Source organism: Haliaeetus albicilla, chromosome 19, assembly GCF_947461875.1.
Source record: "Haliaeetus albicilla chromosome 19, bHalAlb1.1, whole genome shotgun sequence".
In the NCBI taxonomy this organism is placed as follows: Eukaryota; Metazoa; Chordata; class Aves; order Accipitriformes; family Accipitridae; genus Haliaeetus; species Haliaeetus albicilla.
Genome location: NC_091501.1, coordinates 23,452,133 through 23,469,077, shown reverse-complemented (window position 1 = coordinate 23,469,077; position 16,945 = coordinate 23,452,133). Strand labels below are relative to the sequence as shown.

Below are 16,945 nucleotides of genomic sequence, written 5' to 3'. Positions count from 1 at the left end.
TTACTGACACTTGGGATACATTGAAGCTATGCTTGTGTACAGGACCCCCCCCCGATTTCATAGTATATTAAAATGATTGATCAGTCCTTCAGCAATGTAAATAATAAGAAACAAACTCAGCTCACAGAATTGCTTGGCAGGGCTTGGTGGATATCTTGATGTCTGAATGTGTTGAGATCTGAAGTTTACATCTCTTTCTCAAGACAATAAATAGGAGTGAGGCTATTATAGAAAGCAGGAGCAGAAGAGGAGACTGTATTGCCTTGAACTGCTTCTGCTGCTCCTGTTTAATGTTTTGCAGGCTGTATTTGTTTCACACGCCAGAAACTGTATCCTTCCTCTTAAAAAAAGCAGTGCTTTCACAACCACAAGTGTCCGAATGTAATGAAGTACATGACAGGGCCACTGCTTGGAAGAGCTGAAAAATAATAGAGGAAGTAAGAGAACATGCATAACTCTTACTGCATGAGAAAGGGCCCTGACTTCTGTAATCTGCGTGGACACACAGATTTGTGGTTTTTAGCCTGAAGATTAGAATCGTGTCGCAGCAATTCTGCCAGTTTTTTACTCTGATACAATAGACCTTTCATTTAAACTAATTTAGAAGGAACTAGAATTAATTATGTTTGAATTTGTTGTATCAGTGAGGGATGTCACTGTGCCTGCATGTTGTTTGTCCCCTTGGCAGCTCTGCTGGCGGGGTGGTCCATATGAGCGTTTTGTAACTTTCTCCAAGTAAAATCAGCTTTTGATTAATTCAGATCATTTGTGGTTTTTAAAATTCATTTTTAAACTGTTGAAACTAGCCTCTAGGTAAGGGGCAACACAAGCAGCTGGGAGAGGTAATATTCTTTAAATGAAAGACTTAGGCAGCCTATTGGTAGCCTGTGAAATGGTTTACCCTTTTCTTTCCACTGCAGTTTTTGTTTGCTCTCCTTTTAGCCTGATTAGATTCCATAAAGGCCAACCCAACCCAGAATGTGAGCTTGGTGTAATGACTTAGTGATTTGAGGGCACTGAAGGTTGTCGCCAGACTGAACTCTCCTCCTGTGTCTACTGCTTCCTCTTAAAACCTGGGCATATTTCCATTTATCAGATTGGGCCCTCAGTTTTAATCCATTAGATATATTTCTGGGCTGGATTTGCATTGATAATAAATACAATAAGATCTTTGGGCTTGAGAATAATAGGCAATGGAAGCAGCACGCAAAGGAAAAAGACAATGATCTAATGTTGCCAAGATTATGGGCTCTCGTCTGGAAACCCTTGGGCAGCGCTGTGCAGATCTGAATGTCAGAGGCAAAGGCAGAGAGATGATGCTAGAGATTATGCATCAGGTATTGTGCTATAGCCAATGAGCTTGTCAGATAGCTGAGATGTGTTAAACTTTCCCCCAGGTTTTTTTGAAGGCTGGGCAGGCACCACAAGATGTACTAGCCTTTAAACTGCTTTGGTTTACACTGAAATGGTAACCCGTCTGGTTGCTAATAGTCCTTGCCTGGTAAAAGGGGAGCCTGTAAGAACTACTGTGATGGGAAGAGATCTGCAACTGAAATGTTTTCTTCTGTCTTTCACAGACTGTAGCTCACACAGTTTAAAAGCTAATGTAATACTTTTGTATCATCTTCATATATGCCTGCATAGGAGGAAACTCCTGTAATTTGATGGCCTGTTTCTAGGGCTTCTTTGTGGCAGAGGACCACATTCCAAATTTGTGTAGAAGTCAGAGTTGTCATGGATAGAATATAGCCCATAAACACAGTCTTTCATGTAACATCACACATTTTGTCAAAGTTTCAACAAAATTGCAATGTTTATGTTGAAAACAAATGAAAATAGGATTTTTCTTTATTTTAGAAAAAAAATAATTTGTGGTTTGATAACACAGAGGGTTAGTTTGGTTTGCTCCTAAGAAAGTGGATTATGATATAGAACTTCATTAATTATATTTGGATTGTTTTGGGGTGGTGGTGAAATAAGAGGTGAAGTACCTGCTGTATTACTGGACATTACCACTTAAACAGCAAGTAAATAAAGGAGCCATGAGGGAAAGGTGTTTAAACTTAGTGAACAGTGTGTAATTTTAATTTCTTTTGATATATTTATACTCAAGTTCTACAATCTCTCCAATCATGTGCTATTGTCATGGCACTCTTATGATTCCTTGCCGTGTTTTGGTGTAGAAACTGAGAACTGGTAGTCTGATGAGAGGATAACAAGTTGCTTCTGTGTACACTTTTGATGCTCAGTTATTGAGGTCCTGGAGGTCTAAGTGATGTGACTCAAGCTATGATACCCTAGCAAATTAACACTGATAGGACCCAGCTTTGGAGGTAATGGCCTTAGGTGGTAGCTCTTGAACCTAAAAAAAAAAAAAAAAATTCGTCTCCCCAGTAGTTTTAAGAGTTGCAGACACACTGTCATTCAGACAGAGGATGGTGTGCCAAGTCACTCTCGTTGATGTAGCTGGTTACTAAACTAGTTCATCCTATGGAGAAGTGCTCATGTCCTACTAATATTTGCAAACAAGATTGATTATATTGTACGTTGTTGCTAGTTTATTAGATATGGCAGTAACAACAAGCCAGCTGCCCCTTGAGAGTTTGTTCTCGCACTTTAAGCATAACTAAAAATATAGAAAGAAAGTTCTTGGAAGCTTTACAGGGGTTTTTTTTGTTTGGTTTTTCTGTTTGTTTGCTTTTCCCCTAGGTCCTAATGAAGGAATTAATTTCTCCTCTGCTTTTTCTTGACAGCTAGGCTCTGGTCCTTTAGAGCCATTCTGTGAAAGCTTCTAAGACTTGATAACTGACATCATCATACGTGTCTAACTGGTTGCCAGTCTTTGCTCATATCACAAACATGAAGTTGAGTCCATTCTAGATGCTCAGATATCTGTTTGGCAGCCTTCAGCCCGTGGCATTTGAGTGTCTCATGATCATTGTCGTGAGCGTTTTCCAACTGGAGATCCAAAGCACAGACCAAAAGAGGTGACTTATGTAATAGTATGGAGGAACTCTGACACAACATGGGCAACTTGATCTTGAAATCTCCTTAGGGCACGCACACGTGAGCAAGGTGCCAAAACCTGCCAAAACATAGCCTTGCAGCATGTTAGTGATCAAAGGGCATGCTCTTACCTTGCAGAAAGTGTAAGGTAATTTCTCCCCAATGAGAGAGGCTGAAACACAAGCTCACAGAGCTTATTTGTGTGCCTGTAGCCTCAGCCTTTGCCCCATACTCTTATCGTTGAGCTGTCTCACAGCAATACTGAGAGGCACTTGGATGTTTAGGTCATCATGAAAGCTTATTTGTGCAGAAGAGCTCATTCAAGTCCAATACAGGACTATTAATCCATCATTTTGTTATTTGTGGATGTTACATGCTCTTAGCATTATGGAAGGAAAAAAAGCCAACTCTAATTAATCCAGTGTCCCATTATGCTTTTCTTGGTACTGGCAGAAAGCATGTTTCTGGGAATAAGTCTTCAAATTACAAAGACATTAATGATAAAACAATACCTGTGGCTAATTTTGAATAAAGGCTTGATATTCTGAGCCTGCTCCAGCTGTCAGCAACACATTCCAGCCTTTTAAGCTGCTGAAATACTGAATATATGATGCCACTGGTGAGGTGAATATAGGTTAAACAGGTAGAAGCAGACAGTATCTGCAAGCAAAAATCTGATGTTTCAGGTAATGTTTTCATTCCAGAAGTAGTATAAATGCATATGACTCAATATGCAACTTCCCTGTGTGTGGTATCTGTTATAGGAAGCTTTTAAAGCATGTTCCAAACTCACAGTGATGGTAGTGCAGGTAAATTCCCCCCCCCCCCCAAAAGAAAGAAAAGTTTTTGGTCATTCTGAAATCCAAATTTCTTGGCATTTTAAAGGATATCAGTAATTTGATTTTAGGCAAGTTTAAAGCTTTTGTTTGGCCTAAGTAAATAATCTCATTTTCTTTCTTACATTTTAATTTGAAAGCAAAGGGGATAGATTCACAAGGGAATTCAGCTGTCGCTTACAAACAGTACAGATGAAGACTTACCTTGTACCTGTCTTCATTATATGGCATTTGAGATGCCGGAAACCTGCATTCACAACCCATTCTGGTTCATTCAGAGTTTGGAATCAAAGTTTTACATTTTTTTGTTGCAAGAAGCGTGCCTTTGTCACTGGGCTTTAGAGTTTTGGAGATGGCTCTTTCCCTCTCTTGTGTTTAATATTATTTGTTTTATATTCATTGAACCAGAGAGGACAAGAAAGACTTTATAGCCCATGACTTCAATATTTCATATCATTAATTTGGTCCAAACTATGGATCATTTTTTGGTCATCCTTGCCAATAGTTTTGCTTGTCTGGAACCATGTACTAAACCATGTAAATCTGTGTAGAAAAGCAGAACAAAACACGCCCCCCCCAACAAACAAAAAAAACCCTGTTGCTTGGTAAATAACCAACATGTGAAAGTTTACACACCTCTACTCACAGTATTGTAGTATCTTGAACAAATTCTTGCATGTATTTTACAGATGAGTTAACAGACCCTGGGAGAGTTAGCCTGATGGGCCTATGGCCATATGGAAAATCTGCAGGAGGTCCAGGGAGGGAGGTCAGGGTTCCAGCCTCCCACTCGTGTGCCTTGAGCATGAGGTGGTTATTGCTAATGCTTCACCTTGCCTGACCATCAGTCTCAAAGTAAACAAGCTTTGACACCTAGATATCATAGTGAACACTGATTTTTCTGTCAAGAATGAACATAATCTATCTGAAAATCAGAAAAGTGAAAGCAACTGTTCTGACCATAAAAAAAAAAAAACAACCCCCCAAAAAACCCCGGGGGTGGGTGGGGAGGGAAGTCTTGCCCAAAACATGTCAGTGTGGTTTTGGTGTTTTTTTCTTTTTGGTTTGTTTTGCGTCTTTTTTGGTTTTTTTTGTGTGTCGTCCCCCCCCCGGGACAGAGACATGAGGGCAGCAATTAGAGCACTAAAGTCATAGCCCAACAGAATGTCCCTGGAGGCCCTACCTGCTGCTCAGGTGGTTGGTGCGTGGCCCTCTTCTGGAGGACCTTAGCAGGGCCATCAAAGCGGTGGGATGTTTCTGGGACATAGGGAGAAGCCGAGATTTGGGTTGTGCTTTAACAGCTACCTCCTGAACCCATCTTGCATCCTCAAAGGAGACTGCATGCTAACTAGCTGCCTGGGGGTCTCCGCTGTTGAGCAGCCAGTTTGCATGCCAATATCAGTCTGTACTATGGTCCACATCAGGCATTGGTTCTTCAAGCGCTTGTCTTGTGTCCAAATGCTTTGTTTTCACTACCTTTTGTGACAGCATCTATTTGCAAGACTTAGACAAACAGGTGCTTTAGCAAAAGTCCTGCCTGGGCCATGTGGAGGGTTTCTGGGTGTAGGGCTCTGATGAACCCTGATTAGGAGTTATTTCTCCAGAATCTTGGCTGCTTAGAGAAAAAAGAAAAACTGAACATGGAAGGAACAGAAGGAAAACAAAACCCTGCTGTGTAGGAGAGGAGGGCAGTCGTGCTGCGTGGTGGGTGTGCAATGCCAGAGTAGGCAGCTGAGCTGCCTGGCTGCTCTGTTAATAGTATCACCTGCGCCCTTAAGAAACCTCAGAGTTTTTTAGGCTGTTTTTGTTGTGTTGTCCCTTTCACCGCATCTCCTTTCCTACCCCTCGAGTCCTTCAGCAGAAGGAAATGAAGGTGTTGGTGAAAGGCAGTGGTGGTGGCGGCTGGTCTTGCCTCTACCCGGAGCAGTCGGATGTGCCGGGGACAATTCTCCATCCCTGCTTTTCTTCTTGAAGCCTCATCAAGTAGATGGAGTGTTTGAGAATCACCACACCGATCGAGAGGGTGTGTAGTGCAGCATATGGGTTGAAGAGTCCTCTCCAAAGTTACCCTCTGCAGAAAGAACTTATCCCTATGACCCCAATTTGTTAAGCAGCTCGGTGGCCCCGGAGTCACTTCATAGTTTCACTTTAGAGCTCTTCTGATGGTCAGTGAAACCTTCATGTCCTCCTGCTTTTCACCTTTCCAGGAGTATGGATTGTGTCTTACTGTGTGTTTGTAAAGCTGCTCATTCAATGAAAATACAAGTACGCTGAAAATACAGGTTCTATTGAATCTGTATTATTGAGAGTAATAACCAGTGGTATTCAGTGAAATACTGTGCATCTTTAGTGACTGCATTGTTTAGCATTGAGGACAAAGCTTCTGGGGAAAAACAGGCTGGCAAAAAGTGCAGGCAAAGTTTTGCAGCACTTTCATTTTAAAGTCATAGTGCCTCTCCAGCCCTTTATCCGTTGCCATAGGTCACTTAAGGCTACACTGGACAAATCACAGGAAAAACACACTGTCAACTGATCTCTCAATTCATTATTATCCTAGATCTTTACTGTTGTGTGTTGAGGAGGCTTACCCGGGGCAGGACCTTGGGCTATTGAGCAAACCCAAATTGATCAAGTATTGCCTGTTCCAAACAGCTTGTAGCTCAGTTTAAGGGCCCCAGGACTTTGCAAGGAGGAAGAACTGCTCTGGCAAGTTGTTGGCAAATTGCTCGCGCCTGTGGAATGATCTGCTAATATATAGACAGGCACTGGCAACAAAAGAGTTTGAAGAGCGGGTTTCAAAAAATCCAAACCACCCCACAAAAGTTTTGCAATTGTTTATTTTGAAAAAAATCTTACTTGAAAGTCTTAATTGTATAATACAGCAGAAGAATTAAAATAGTATAATACAAATGTTGCATAAAAGAACTACATAGGAGGTATGAATTAACAAACACCACAGAAGAAGAAAAAAAAAAATCTAATGGAGGGGGAGAAATGAAAAAACAGGTGACCAGCATTTCAGGGCCAACAGTTGTCCCAACCTTCAAATCTTAACTTGTGGGTAAATGAGGATCTGGTGGTACCTGCCAGTGGGAACCTCAACATGGACGTGCATTCAGAGCCAGAGGAACACTACTTCAGAGCAGAGCCTATCTCCTATTATGTTACTGTTAGTGTCAGGCTGTATTGGTGCAAACAAAAGAGGATGTATTTAATTTGGCACCTTGCTTCTCATCAGACTAGATTTCATTGTTTAATCTTTACAGTCTGTGGTAAGCTAAAGGGCTGTGCTCTTCTTGTTGCTGTTTTTCTTTTTCTGTGCTGAGTTTTGGCTGCATAGATGAAAATTTCATGCCTTTTACCACCTCTCCCTGTCATCCTTTCCTTAGAGTCTTCCTCCTTTGACATCTGCTGTGGGCCTAACATATGCTACATTTATAAGTCCCTAACTTCTAGTTTACAAAAAAGTCTACTGAAGGCTACTGGCTTTATTACATCCGCATTAGCATTCTCAGTGTAGTTTTCATGACTACCCTTTAGTTTAGGAACAGTTTTAGCTTGCAGTATATTCTGTGTGTTTGTACTTAATGTACAGCAGGTAGCTCCATTAAATTTTTATTATATGTACCTATATATTATGATATATTATAAAAATACAAAATATAAAAACATTATATAGATATATTTGGGAAGCATTTCTTTTACTTTCCAGATACAGTCAGGGTCATATTTCAACATATTCTCTGCATAAGGTCTTGGGAGTGCGTTAACAGTGGCAACTGATAGTCTCACATGCAACACAGTAGGGTTTTAAAAAGCAAAGTTACAGAACTGAGAGTCATGAAATTAACTGTTTTGTAGCAGGTACCCAGAGAAGGAAGCAGAGGTAGTCCTCAAATCAGCCAGGCCATGGGAGGCAAAAGGAGGAGGAGGGAACATTCCCTTTCTGGGAGGATCCCCCCTTCTCAGAACTATGGAGCAAGAGAAGCAGAGATGTGGCTTGCATCTCCCAGGAAGTGGCAGCCATACAGATTAAATCCTTCAGTTTTGCTTTTATGCGAAGCGGGTGCAAATCTTGCCAAACCTGGGCCAGGAGCTGCCTGTAATAGGACAGGGGAGCATGTTTCAGGACAGCTTACATGGTAAGGTCATGGGCCCGTGTCAGTTTGGTGTATGCTAAGTTTCTTTGCAGACAAGATTTAGTTTCAGATAGAAGGAGAAAATCAAGGTTAGCTGGGATCAGGAATGCTAATACTTTCTTTGGTTAGGGAAAGCAGCTTCATTTTGTCTGCCTCTAATAAATCCTGTGTTTTACTGACCACTTTTAAATAGTTGGAAAACGTGTAGGCACACTTAGGTTTCTGTAGATTATAGCTGACCAGCAAATAACTCCTACCATGTTCACGCAGGTGTGAGAAGTGCTGGGGGCTGCCTTCTGAAGGCTTTAGTCTGTCCTTGAGCTCAGAGAGGTCCTCTGCAGGAGTTAGTCCAGATCACTGAAAGTGGCTTTTCTACAGTCAGTCTATTTGGAATAGGAACTTATTTGACATGACGGTTTTTATTTTTAAAAACAGCTTTCAGCAGACTATCACGTTGATAGTAGCCAATAATGACCACCTGCTTCTCCTCTTCATTCACAGGGACCCTTGTGGGAAACAGCTATGATTTTGTAAACTCCTGGGCTTTGCACAGTGAAAACAAGCGGTGCAAGAGAGTGCAGACTCCGAGCAACACCTGCAACATTTCATCTGATATTGTAGAGAAGGTTGGTGCCACAAGATACCATTCTGGTTTCTGTCCTCCGCTACCTGAAGGCAGCTTGCCTGCCCTTTGGCAGAAGAACACAAATGCTTCCTTGAATCTATGTCTGTACCTAACGTGGTCCTCCCTCAGCAAACGGATTAGGATGCGAAGTACAGGAGATAGCCGTTTTGGGTTTCTGAGGTGCACCATGGTTTGAGATAGCTATACTGGGCGCTGATCTCTGGAACGAGGTGTGCAGCTCCTCGTCCAGCCTGGCAGGAGTTAACCACGGGGCTGGTGGTAGCCCATACGTAGGTCCCTGCTGTGGTGCAGCAGGGTCAGGTGCAGGCAGAAGGTGGAAGGGACACGTCCACAGCACATGCCTGTGCTGTCTGTGGGTACTCCCAGCCTCTCTGTAAGCCGGTGTGGGGCTGACGCAGGATGCAGCTGCGTGCTTGTGGTTTCTGACCTGATAACTTTGTGCTCTCCCTGCAGACTCTGGCTGGTGCTAGCAGGGGGATTTCTGCATTGGGCTGCCTGGTGTGGGCACCGCAACCACAAATAGTATTTGTGAATATGTTGCAGTTCATCTATTTTGGAGTCACTGGAGCAGGAAGATGCTTCAGCCAGGCTATTTTTGACTGAGGAGATGTTCTCTGTAGGTGTTGCAAAGGCTCTGTGCCACCAGGCTATCTCCCTTGCCAGGAGGAGGTTCCTTCAGCTATGCACATAGAGAGTAGCTCTGGTTTGTTGAAGAAACACAGAACTGCTTGTCTCAGCCAACTCTGTGACCCCTTTTGCTGCATCAACCTTTTTGTTCTCCTCATTTATAAGTATAAACATGGTCCTTGTTTCCCTTAGACACAGGCAGATGGTCACCAGCTCAGGGAGGAAAGTAGCTTTGAATATATACTGACTGCATGTGGTATTACAGGTTATGACTGTCCTGGTAAATTGATCCTTCATCCATTGAGGGTTTGCATCTGATCTCATGTCCCCTGTTGTAAATCAGAATGATGTGGTGGGTGCCAGGTTTAGATTTATACTAGAGTAACTGAGGCCAAAATTTAGCCGTCAGTTTTTTGCTATGCAAGTCCTGTAGACCAATACTTCTTAAACTAGGCTCTAATTTCTCAAGAGTAGTAGCACTTCCTGGAACATACCTGACCTACAGCTACTTCGAGTGCTGGTTTCCTGGTCACCTGGAAAAAGCTAAATAGAACTCAGACAAGCTTGCAAAGTTCCGAATGTTTATATTTCCACTAAGCTTTTGGATGGGGATGCTTGTATTAAACATGTTCTGAAATTCAGTGAAGTATGCTCATGCCCCTTAGCACTGTAGCTTCAGCCTCACAGCCTGCAAACTTGGCTGAGGAAATAAAGCAGTGATTTCAGTTTGGAAATCTCCAGCCTATGTTTCTTGCTTAAGCTGAGCCAGTGTGCGTGGGGTGTTTCTTTTGGGGTTGGGATGGATTAACACCTCAGTTGAGTAATGGTGCACGGTGCCAAGGGCGTGACCAAAGCATGAAGGGTTTCAACCTGACCAAGATGTCTTCTGAGGGACAGGACTGCATTTTAAATCCAGTTACAGCTCTAGAACAGGGCTAGTTTTGCGACTGGTTGTGGCCACTGGAATTTTACCTGTTCAGGCAAGTTTAATGTTTAGAAAATGTCAACATTGCAACTGAGGCCAGGGAGTGGCATGCAGGGCGAAATCCTGTCTGATGGGTAGACTGAAACTGATGTGAGTTTTATATGGATCATATTAAATATTGATGGTTTCTTGGATCAAGTTTGCTCTCTCACAAACTGGATGAAATTATCTTCTCTCTCGTTTAAGTTCATGAGCTCAAAGCATTTAACATTGGCTTAATTTATTCACTGTGCAAGAATAAACACAGCAGTATTAATAGAAGTCCAGCCAAACGAGTGCCTGCTGAAGAATGCAGGGCTCTTTAATAGTGCGCTTTGTTTGCTTGCTTCAGCTTCAGGAATGTAAATCTCCTCAGTCTCCTAGCCTCCCTCCCAGCCAGGCGGTCAGCTGCTAGGTGAGGAAAACAACAGCTTTGGTTCAGTGCGATCCTCCCGCCCCTGTCCCCCTGCTCGGAGTAGATCTGTGGTTTTCTTTGCCCTCTCTGGCCACCCCCCTGCCCCAGCATCCTTGGAGAGATAGCTTCTGACTTCTTTGCAAGATGCAGTGAAGCTAGAAAGCCCTGTTGGTCTTTTATCCTCAAATCACAGAAAACATGGGCAATTTCATGTTCTTTAGTAAGGAAGAGCTCTTGTCTTGATTAACGGCTCTGTGTATCAGCTGAAGTTCTTGACCCAACTCATACTCTTACCCTACTGTTGCTCTGGGCCTCTCCCTGCCCTTTGTCTCCAAAAATATACACACTTAAGGGTGTTTGACTACTGCTCTGCCTGCAGATACAGTTTCTTCTCCGATAGATGTATTCACCTCCTAGGGCTGGAAGCGGCTCGGCATCTGCACAATGGAGCTGCCTGTTGGCTACCTTGTCGTGTGATCTGGAGAGCATGCCAAACTGGGTAGTATTGGAGGGAGGGAGCTACTGCCTCACTGCCATGCCCTGCCTTCTCTGGCTGCTGTTTAAATAGTTACCAAAAAGAAAGAGCTTCTCTGCGTTGTCTGATCAGTTTTTCAGCACTTGGAATGCGATGAATTAGGGTACATGTTCAATGAAGTACTGCAATCTAATAGCCTCTCAGGTGACTAACAGCATAGGTAACATGGATCTTGAAGCATAAAATGGAGTGATGTGGATAACTGTCATAATGAGGCAGCCTGGAAAATAAAAATATATATGTTTTAAAGCATTATGACTGATTTATGCCTTCTTAGGCATTACCTTTATTTTCTAGATTTCACACCTCTAATAGAAATGGTGGGTGGAGGCCACAGTTCACTGTATTCTTTCTTTTTTTTCTTATTAGGAAACTATACCTCTAACATGTTAGATGTGAAAATGACTGAAATTAGAATTCAACTAATTTCTGCTTTTCTTGTAGTTCAGCTTTTGCTGCGATTGGTAAGAAATTGTCCCACTCATATCCCATGGAGTACTTCCATATGCACTATAAAGAAATAGCATTTATCCCCAGATCTGAAAGCAAGTGGGAGAGGCTTTCAACTTCTGGACTATAATTTGTGATGGTAGAGGTCACAAGCAGGTCCAGCAAAGACATGGACATACTATAATACACTGTAGGGGTGAAACTGAAGCCCACTGTATCTAAAAATCTCATTTTTTTTCTGCTCCTGAAATATACAATTAGCTGAATCAGCATTCAAGTGAAGTGACTTCTGTCAGTTGTTATGTTTGCTCAAATGTACAGCCAGCATTTGGCATACTAAACATACTGGCTTTAGATGCTTTTTACTTGGAAAGATGGGAGGCTAAATCATTCTCCCTTTGAGTGAACCAAAAGATGATGTATCCTGAAAAACTATATCCAATTATGGCACCAGAACATGCCTTCCTGAATGATCTGGAGAAACACTTCTGTGTATCAATATACCATAGAGTTTAAATTCAAGGGAACGAGAAGGTGTCTCTGCTTTCTTCTGTTACTTTCTAGGTTATGTCTCTTTAATGGCAAATGTTAAGCAATAGACAAATACAGTTCATGCTGCAGCAGAAGGCAATGCCCCAGAAATTGGAGGAATGTACAAAATTCCACCTACAGCTCTGTGTGGTGGGACCGGGGCAGAAGGAAGGTCAGCAAGTTTGCAGTTGCTGAGGGTTGTCAGTGCCAGGACACCGCCAACCCATTTAAAGAAACACTTAAAATAGAACTCATGTACAAGTCAAGCGTGAAGTTTCAAGACCTTCACCTGTATTTTGGGTACTGCAGTCAGTTCTGCTAGTTTTAATCTTACAGCCACCTGTACTCTAAGCACAGTTTCAGCCTAAGGCTTCACTCCCTAGTCTGTTGGTTGAAGGTGTTTCTTTCCTTGTGTCAAGACACTTCCAGGACTGTTGCTCCATGAGCAGGAACGCTACAGCAGTGGATGAGGCTGCCAATATCTGGTGCTCACCACATATGTGCATTGTTCCCTAAACTAAAGAACAAGGACCTCTCTTAGTTCAACCTGACCACTGAATTTTAAAGAAGAAAGGAGGGAAGATACAAATAACTTGCAGAATGGTTTAAGTTAGAAGGGACCATTGGAAGCTATCCAGTCCAACCCCCTGGTTGTAACAGGGCCATCCTAGGTCAGGTTGCTCAGGTCCTTGTCTGCTCACATTTCAAGTATCTGCAAGGGTGGTGGTTCCACAGCCTCTCTGAACGCTTGTTCCAGTCTTTGACCACCCTCATGGTGAAATTTTTTTTTTCGGCTTTGTTATCTATTTGGATTTACCCATATTTTAACTTATGTCTGTTGATTCATCACAATAGTTGAGCTATGTCTAAAAGACAGGAAAATTTCAGCTATAATTTCTTGCGTGAAGTCACTGGAAAGTCCGAAGCAATTTGGATGGCAAGAAAACCTCTATGCAGAGAAAATGAATTGTTTGTTGCTTTCTAACATATATCACTTGGTTTCTTGATAATCAGCTAGAGCTCAGTTGTTAAGTATGTTGTTATTGAACAAGACTGAAGAACGCTATAGGAAAAAAAAAGGGGGTTTAATTTTATGGGGTTTTTTGGTGTGTAATCTCCTTTATTTTTACAGTCACTTTTGCATCTAAGATTTACTGGTATGTAATAAACACGGTCATAAAAGATTGCTTCTACCAGTTTTACTATTTAGTGGAATATACAGAGTCTGAGTTGTATTACCTTTTTAACAAGGTTATTACTTTATTAAGAAAACTTATTAACATAGCCCTTAATTGGGCTTATTGCATATACTGGTTTTCTGTTGCATTTGATAGTATCTGGAGTAAGGCTTTGATCCAGGAGTTGCTGCATTGCTCATCCTCTGAATGGCTCTGAGCTTGCTTTCAGTGATATCAGTTTTATCTTGAAGCGCTGCTTTAATAGCTTTTTTGGCTGCTTCTGTTGTTGTTACTTCCACCCTTAGGGCGCTTTTTCAGCTTTCTCCTTCTTCTGTGTAGTCTTAGAGCAGCACCAACCACCATTATGCAGTTCCCGCTCCCTTCCTTCTCGTCTTTTTTTTCTAGCTGGTTCAGCACGGTGGCTGTTACCTGGGCATCAGAATTATTCCAGGCTGGAGCTGATATTTTTGGAGGACAATCATGTTCGGTGCTATAATGGTGCTTACTTAGTATTGCTTTAAGTTCCATGAGGCCTTTCTCAGAAAGCTCAAAACCTCTCTGTGTGTGCAGTTGTTCACGGAGCCCTTTGCTAAACTCTGAATGTATTCCCAATGGGCCAGACGTTTCTGGCTGGTTTGTTTTCATAAGCAAGTTCTCTCTTGGTTCAGACATGTACTAGCTTTAGTTGATTACCTGGACAAAAGACCCTTCAGCAAAAAAAAGTTTTTCTACTCAGCAGTTTTCCTATACAGGTATACTATCTGCCATTCAGAGAAGACATCTAGACATCTACTGAACACTATGGTGTTTTTTGCTCCATTTTTCATCTCCCCAAAAATGAAAACAGGACTCCTCCCCCCCCCCCCTTTTTTTTTTTTTTTTTTAAGCACAGTACGTGCTGTCACCTCAGGTACTTGTTAAGGTATCCAGGAGTAATGCACCGTTACTGTGAACTACTCTGAAGAGCATGCCCTCCCCCTCAACCACTGTGTATAATACCTGAAATATATAGCATGGTTACATCTGCTTATATAAAACACTGACAAATAAGTAGAAGAAAGTTATGCTTCAACTGTTTGTGCAACTGTTTTGCATCAGAAAATCATGTTTACAGTTATCAAAACTCAGTGTCATCCTTTCAGAAAGTTGCATTGAGGACCTCAGACTTATTGAACTGTGACATAATGCATACATTAGAGAAAGTCTACGTGGGAGCCTCCCTTGGAGAACTTAGCCATAAACTAAGTTTTCCTTCGGTTTTGTTTCACATACAGCTAAGTTTTGTCTTAGCTTGCCGCTGTCTGAAAGGAGAGGTCTTGGTATCCCCCCCCATCCCCCCTTACACTAGCTGTCACTGTGCTGATTTAACTGGCGAGAACAGAATAAATTGCTTTTCTTCCTTGGGTTATTTTTCTGCCATTTATCTGAGTTAAATTGACCTGTTATGCATTGGGCAAGCCAGCAGGAGCAATAGGAACATGTGGCCAGAAGTGGAAAACAAATTTGATTCCTCAGATTCCAGTCAGATGTGATCTTTCACTCTGAAACTTACTCTCTTCCCTCATTATCTGAGAGATGGTCTGGTCATTTTTCTTCTAAGTACCTCCATTGTAAGTTCCTCTCCCTTGCTGTGCGTGTCTTCCTGGTATGGCAGACATCATCTGGTTCTTCACTGGGTAAGAAGCAGTTCTTTGCTTCCATCCATTTGCTGACTGACTGACATGTTTCTGTATGAAACATCCCTTATATGACACTATTTTATAATAATCAGTATATTCATGTACCTCTGTGTATATATGGATGTGGTGAATAAATGGACGTATCTCACTACTAGCTTTTGATTATAATGTTGTTTAACTACATGGTGGTGTTAAATAATAACCATGATGTTATTAAATAAGTGGTGAGTGTGTTTGGAAAAGCTGGGTTTTGTCCCTTCTTCCTGAGACTATAGTAACTAATTTTGTCCTTTTTTCGCTCTCTCTTTCTACCTTTGCTCGTCACTTGTTGTGCAGGGGGTCATGGAAACCTGCCAGCTGCTAAGAACTTCTTTGACCTTCTCCCGGTGCCACCATCGAGTTGATCCAGAGCCATACATCAATCTCTGTGAAGAAGACATCTGTGCCTGTACCAAGGACATGGACTGTCACTGCTCAGTGTTCCTTGATTACGCAAGAAGCTGCGCTCACGAAGGAGTGATTTTGGATGGGTGGCCTGAAGAGAGCTCATGCAGTAAGCTGATAGGATTATTTCTCGGCTGCTTATCCCAAATAAGATCATGCCTCTCTTGCAGATTTATGTACTGCAGCTAAAAGCAACTGGTGCTTCTTTAGGATGTTGATTCAGGTTGATTCAGGCATGGCACGTTAAAATATGAAGAGCCTGTTGCTTCCATTTGTCTGAAGTGCCTTTGCTTGCTCCCCCTTTCAGCTCTCCATCACCCACCTTTTTATAGAAATTGTTATCCCTAAGGCAGGATTGTCTGAACCATATATGAAGAAGATCCTGAGCTGTTACAGGTCCCACCATGGTATACAAAGTCAGTGAAGACTTATTTCATACACAAAGGTATAAACTAGGATGTTTAGGAGCTATTTCACATATGGTTCAGATGTGTAACGTTATCCAGCCTGTACTTGTAAGTCAGCATCCTCCTGGAAGGCTCTCCTTAACATTTTTTCGTAAAGGCAATTGTTTCATCCTTTATTTTTTTTGAACCAATTACACTGAAATTGAGATGTTGCCTTTTTTAAGCCAAATTTTGTCAAGGTTAGATATCCTGATTGCATCTCGAAATGCTGCCTTTATTAGCCCAATTTTGCTGAGGTCAGAGGTCCTGATTGCATCTCTGCTAAGATTTTGCAACAAGGAAGTGCATAGATTGACTGGGATGGACTGCATTTATAGAGGAAAGGTCATGTTTGGACCCAGGCTTGATATACACATATACCTCCACTGGAGAACCCCGGTTAAATACATAAGCACACAAATGAATAATAATAATAATAAAAATTAATCCTCTAATATAATGTTCTCAATGATTTTTCTCATGTTTTTATGTTATAGAGAAAGCACAACTTTCTCAGCATGTTTATGTAAATTGATTTCATGGGGTAACTGACTGATTTTTACTGACAACCTTTTCTTCTCCGGTAAAGATACTCTGCTATTGGCCACCACTAAAGAAAACTGTGCCTTCAGATAATGGTTAAGGCAGGAAGATACAACCACTTTTTCAAGGGATTGTACACTAGAGGAGAGTCTTACTTCTAGCAGTAATTTGTTACCTTTCCATTAGGACATAAAAGGAACCTGATGAAAACTTGTCTCCTTGCTGAGGGTGCAAGCCAGAGAACCCATTTTTGCTAGGGCTGTCTAAGTCTAACTAAAGCCATCAGTGAAATTAATCCCTCTCTGTTCCCAGGAGTTTTAGAGCTTGTTTCTAAGCCTTGGCTTCACAAATCATGTTTTTTCTTAGTCAGGAAAAAGAGAGGTGGCCTGCTGCCACATCAGGAGCTTAATTTTCCATCACCCTTCATCTGTGCTATGATGCTTTCTCAGGAGATGATGATGGTGGTTGCGTTGGAGGCATGAAATGCTCTGCTGCATTAGAAGGGC

The 16,945-nt window shown here is 41.9% G+C and overlaps 1 protein-coding gene across 1 annotated transcript in view; it reads left to right on the top strand.

Annotated features, from left to right (window-relative positions):
* Positions 1-16,945, top strand: part of VWF (von Willebrand factor) — a 144,822-nt gene that overhangs the window by 5,369 nt on the left and 122,508 nt on the right. Inside the window, exons 6-7 of the mRNA XM_069806803.1 lie at positions 8,483-8,607; positions 15,343-15,559. Coding sequence (XP_069662904.1) covers positions 8,483-8,607; positions 15,343-15,559 — 342 coding nt within the window. The remainder of the gene's footprint in view (positions 1-8,482; positions 8,608-15,342; positions 15,560-16,945) is intronic.